The 5,385-nt window shown below is 39.9% G+C and overlaps 1 protein-coding gene across 1 annotated transcript; it reads right to left on the bottom strand.

Moving 5' to 3' along the window:
* Positions 1–1,239: 1,239 nt before the first annotated feature.
* CRLS1 (cardiolipin synthase 1) lies at positions 1,240–5,146 on the bottom strand. The gene is made up of 6 exons (XM_009878649.1): positions 5,011–5,146; positions 4,285–4,414; positions 3,726–3,811; positions 3,232–3,300; positions 2,807–2,898; positions 1,240–1,555 (listed from the first exon to the last, which is right to left on the bottom strand). Exons 1-6 carry the CDS (start codon positions 5,110–5,112, stop codon positions 1,468–1,470), a joined length of 567 nt encoding a protein of 188 aa, XP_009876951.1. The 5' UTR covers positions 5,113–5,146; the 3' UTR covers positions 1,240–1,467.
* Positions 5,147–5,385: the final 239 nt, after the last annotated feature.

Genomic DNA, 5,385 nt, shown 5'->3' with positions numbered 1-5,385 from the left:
AAACAAGGCCCAGGCCTACTAACCAGAACCACACAGGAAGACCTGAGTGGGTACAATAAATGTTTCCTCAAGGAAAACTATTCTGTCTTACTAAATCCTCCAGATATTTCAAGGGAACATCTATAGGCTTCACTCTCCGTCCCTCTGCAGTGAGAGGCAGGGTAGACCACAAACACAGGGACAGTTAAGAAGAAGATACTAATAAAAAAAAAATCAAGTGTTTTCTCTCTGCACCATTCTATACAAGTTTAAATAAAAAATACTAAAACGCTTTGTACATACACTACAAGCATACGCAGTCACAAAAGAGACTGTACGCTCTCCAAGGAGACGTGTACAACAAATTTTCTTCTGCTAATAACACAGTGGTACAATTTCCCACCTGATTTCAATTACTGAAGCCCTTTATGGTTGCACTCCTTTTTATGACATACAAGAAACACCATGTTGCTCGAAAATACAAAACCTGTTTCCGAACAACATGATCTGTTTTGCCTAGTACTTTATTCTGCATCTTTCTGTAAGCAGAGAACAGGCAAAGAACCTTGCAAGCTGTCCTGGTCTGAGAGCGATCACAGCACACACCTCTTGAAGGCAGAGGTACAGGAAGAATTAATAGCATGTGAATGTAAAACTTTCTTCCGCTGTCTCCATTCACTTGGACAATACGTAAAATGTCTTTTTTTTCCCATGGTATCTACATTACATGGCATCTGGAGATAAAGATCTAGAGATACAGGAGTTTCTTTCAATCACTACAAATAAATACATAGGATTTAAAACATAACTCCATTTTGGTGCAGTCTTCACTGCACAGTTGACCCTTCTGAAATTCAGAACTATTCTGTAACAAGAACAATTACTGTTGCTCACACCTGGAAACAAAAAGGGAGCATGGCAGTAACTCTTCATGGCTTATCTGTATCACCACAGAACACAAACTATAATTTCTATCAGTCTGGTTTAGATTTCTGAAGATACCGTTCCTCGCTGACATGCTTTCTTCTGCTGCAAGCTAATGCACGTCATTGTGTCCTAATGAGCCATGCTGGTTTACTGACTTAGGTCAAGGTATAAAGACAAATTTGTTCTTACAACTGCTTTTTCCTCTCAGATCTCAGCCTCCTCAGTGCCTTGCACAAAGATGGCAGAAAATGCTGGTGAAAAGTGTGTATTTTGACTTCAGAAACAATATAAAGTTACTCAGAATGCACGTGGCAGCAACCAGTAATCCGTGTCTTTAAGAATACTATTTATTTGTTTTTGTAAACAACGTTAGTTTTAAACAAATTAAAAATACATTGAAAAGTCTCTCTCTATATACACATGTTCAAACTTCACTTCATTGTGATGCCATGGTTTAAGCAGAAAAAAGCAGAGTTCTTGATGCAAAACTCAGCTGCAACACAACCGTCTTCAGCACTACAGCACACCACGCTGCCAAGACCTGGTCCTTCCAGTAACACTTCATTTGGTTTTTATCACCTGAACCGTTTTTCGGCCATAGTGGTAATAGCTGTACGCAGATGTTACCGTGGTGAAAGCTGTGATGCACCTTTGGGGAAAATAGTTCCAGTAAGTCCTTTCAGTCCATGTATGATAATAAAAAGCGTCATTTTTAAGAGTCTTCCCTATTTTTCACTACACAGTCAAGAACTATGTCCTACAGAACTGCACTCTACATTTAGTTTATATGCACTTACATTCAGTGCTTACTGGAAGATAAACAAAGGCACTGCGATCCAGCGCTAAGTAGCAAGCTTCAGTGTAATCGCATACTAGGCTGACTTTTTACCATATTAGCACTTGTTTTAGAGGAGGGAAGAAAAAGAGATCTATTTCAGTATTTGCACCCTAAATAAGTTTCACCAGCTCGAGGACCGATGTCGGAAAGTATCCTTTGGTGGTATGACACGGGAGCATTCAAACCATCTAGGACCTTTCACAGATGCAGTTCTAGATTTGCATTTCCAAGAGGAAGAAAAACCACATGGACTAGCAATGTTAAGGCTCCTAACTCCTGAAAAGCTTTGGGGTGTGTGGTTGTTGTTGTTGTTTTTCTAGAAGACAAGTTCCACTACGTTAAACTAAGTTACCAAGTGATCCTGCTATCTGCTGTTCGGCCTCTTTGTTCTGAACTCCTACCCAACCGTTCCGAAGTCAGGCAGTTGTGACACCTGCTGTCAGCTACAACTCGGATTCAGATACAGCCCGGATCTCCGGTGACAGCAGCAAAAGGAACAGCCACTATTTAAGGAGGTGTGCTCCTGTATGCCCATTTTCATTCAACCCCTTCCCTCCTATTTCCTGGCAGGAATCACCAATTTCATCACGTGCTTTTCAAAGAGGCTTCAAAAACCCAGATTTCAAGATGGCAAGTATAGTATAAAGCAAAAGTAAGAGAACAGTTGCCCCCTACTTTTACTGATATCAAGACTGCTTCTTCAAGAACATTAACAGCACAGATACATCAACAAGCTACAGAGCGTTTCTTCCTACTTGCTTCTATTAATCTGAATTTACACTTTGCCTGCGTACCCCACGACTACTCTGAAGACTTGGTTCTTAGCTGTTGTTCCTGGGTCTTAACTAGTTTCATCTGACTACTTTTGGCTTATATAGTAAATTAAGTACCAATAAATATCTAGTTCCTCTGTCAGTTAAGAGTAAATGTGTAAAAATTCAAGCACATGCATCTATTACATAATCCAGAGACAGGGGTTTTTTGTTCCACACAATTAATCTCAATTATCAGTTTCTTTAGAGTACATTAAATTATCTGAAAAAAAGTGAAGAGATAAGTTACCATAATGTCTGCAGGTATATGCTGTCCACATAATTGAAAACAGGAGCTGCTAAAGAAGCTGCCACCAAGATTAGCTGAACTGCTGTATTCATCTGATAAAAGCAAAATAGAAAAGGTGACCAAAACAAAGACATGTACTATGCAAGCAATACCAATATACACTTTTATTACTGGTTTAAGTATTAGCCTATATACAGAAAACGTATCTAGAAACTGTTATTAATGAAGCACCTGACCTACTTGAAATTAGCATATGCTCTGACAGAGTAGAGTTGAAAATCTCTCAGGATTTAAGTTGCGTCCAAACCAGTTGGCATTATTTTGAAACTGCACTTAACAGTAGTAGTAAAGAGCCCACTACCTCCAAACTATACACCACCCCAAGTACGGAGCAGATATCTTTTGTGAAGAGTTACTACTCTTACCTTGCTAATGAATGTTGGCTTTAACTGGGCAGTAGCATAACAAGGGTTAAAATATCTACTGAGTGTTCTCTGTTGGGGAAGAAAAAAGAAAAAAAGGCTATTTACCATATTGGGTTTGCTATACCTCTTCATGTGACACAGAAGAAAAGTCAACTGTAGCACTAAAGAATTACACTGCTACTGCTCTTGTATGACCCGTTACACTCCACACACAAGGCAAAAAGCTATCAATAGCTCTGACTTATCTTTGTAAGGCCTACTTCATGAAATACTGTTCTGCTTACCTATCTATCTGGCAAAAGAACAAGCACAGCATTACATCTCAGGCTATCCACCCAAGTTTTGAGCAACCATCAAGTCTCAAGATGAAAATCTTTTAGTTACAACTTTATTAAAGGCTTATTCACTTTTTTATACTTGTGAAAATTCAATAGATTTAATAAAAATAAAATGACTACATGTTCATACAATTTTGTTTAATGCTATACACTTACCGGTGGAGAAAGAGTTTTGTATCGCACATAAAAAACAGCAGCAATGAGCGCTACATCCCTCATAATAATCATGGCAGTAAGTGAAACTGAAAAACCAAGCCAACAGGATCTAGTGAAAAATCAGATCCATAAGAAAACCAAAAGAGCAAAAAATGTGAAGCAAGAATAACCACTCTCAAACTCGTCTGACCAAGTTCCATGCATGACTGAAGATTTTTAACATGACTTCTACAAGAGTTTAACCTGAAGTCTTAAAACAAATCAGTCTACAAGAAAATTTCTGATATAACTACTAACTATCACTGCTTTAAAGAAAATTCATTTAAAAATGGCAGTCCATGCTAGTGTTTTTTGTATATGTTAGCACATGTTTTCTGTGAGGTCGACTGGCGGTGGGGGAATGATTTAAGTATTTAATGGGAGCAAATAGCACAGTGCAACTGACAAAGCAAGAATTTCGAGGGATAGGCAGTTTTCCTTCCAGAAACACAAGAAATATTACTACACATAAAATTAGCTTCTTTACCTTATACAGTACGTGCAATCGGCATTTTCTCACCTGGGATAAGATTCGCACAGGTTAGGCTTACGTAGAGCACGCTGATGAGAATTTTATCAGCCAGAGGATCGAGAGCACTTCCCAAAGCTGATTTCTGATTAGCCCAGTTTCGTGCAATAAATCCATCCAACTAGGAAAAACAAAGTTCAGTGTCTCTCTGTTAGAAAACTAAGAACAGAAAAAGCTTACATACGTTATCGTTGGAGGGGCGTTTCAAACAACATCACATAAAAGAGCTAGTTTAACTAACGTGAAATATGATACCTGTTAGCTGATATTTGTATCACGCTTTTTTCACATTGCATTCCAGATTCTGGAAGGCTTTGAACATATACAATTCTCATTATTAAAAAAAAAAAAAAAAAGGAAAAGGTAACTGACGTTCTAAAATTCACACAATGATTGCCATGATAGGTGCACCGGGTACACCTGCACACGTTAACAGACGACCACAGGCATCAGCACTTATCAGATAACGCCCACGCGGGGCTAGTCAGGGAAGATATCCCTCTTGCTCCACCAGCAGTACGTCTCCTTTGGGCATCTCCGAGTTCCTCCGCAATATTGCAAAGGTTATATATTGCATGTCTAGAAAGTGGCGAATATAAAAACTGATTTGTTTTATCCATTCCCACCCTACACGGGAGACTAAATTCCAGTGTGTGACAATGGGATTATCATAACCTGCTCTATCCTCAAAGTATTTCCAAACGGACACAAACGTACCAGATCCGTTACGCCAGCCAAAACGAAGACACCTAGTGCGACATTGAAGTTTTCTTCAACAATCAAATAGCCCAAAACTGGTGCCAAACCCATTCTTGCCATTGACAGTATATTTGGGATCGTCCAGGGGTTTTCATACTGTAAAGTGAGAAAGCAGAAACTTCAGGCCAGGAAGACAAACCCCACCTCGGGCCGTGACCGAATTCATCAGGACAAATGCGGGCTGAAAGCTGGACCCGCCAGGAGCCTTTCGGGTCCTCGGGAGCGCTCCGCCGCTTGCGCAAGACACACACACACGGTGTCTGACGGTTACACATTAACTCGGTATCTGCAGGAAGCGACGCCGCCACACAGACCCCAACACCCCCGCTCCCA

The sequence above is a fragment of the Apaloderma vittatum genome, unplaced genomic scaffold (genome assembly GCF_000703405.1).
Source record: "Apaloderma vittatum isolate BGI_N311 unplaced genomic scaffold, ASM70340v1 scaffold29951, whole genome shotgun sequence".
Taxonomy (NCBI): domain Eukaryota; kingdom Metazoa; phylum Chordata; class Aves; order Trogoniformes; family Trogonidae; genus Apaloderma; species Apaloderma vittatum.
Note: the sequence above shows the minus strand (reverse complement) of the source record. Positions and strands in the feature narration are given on the sequence as shown.

Excerpts from the sequence above, each read along its gene's own strand:
- CRLS1 (XM_009878649.1), bottom strand. The coding sequence starts at position 5,112 with ATGGCAAGAATGGGTTTGGCACCAGTTTTGGGCTATTTGATTGTTGAA. Across the intron at positions 3,812-4,284 it reads CTGTGCGAATCTTATCCCAG|TTTCACTTACTGCCATGATT; the intron begins GTGAGAAAATGC and ends TTGGTTTTTCAG. Across the intron at positions 3,301-3,725 it reads ACAAAACTCTTTCTCCACCG|AGAACACTCAGTAGATATTT; the intron begins GTAAGTGTATAG and ends CTTCCCCAACAG.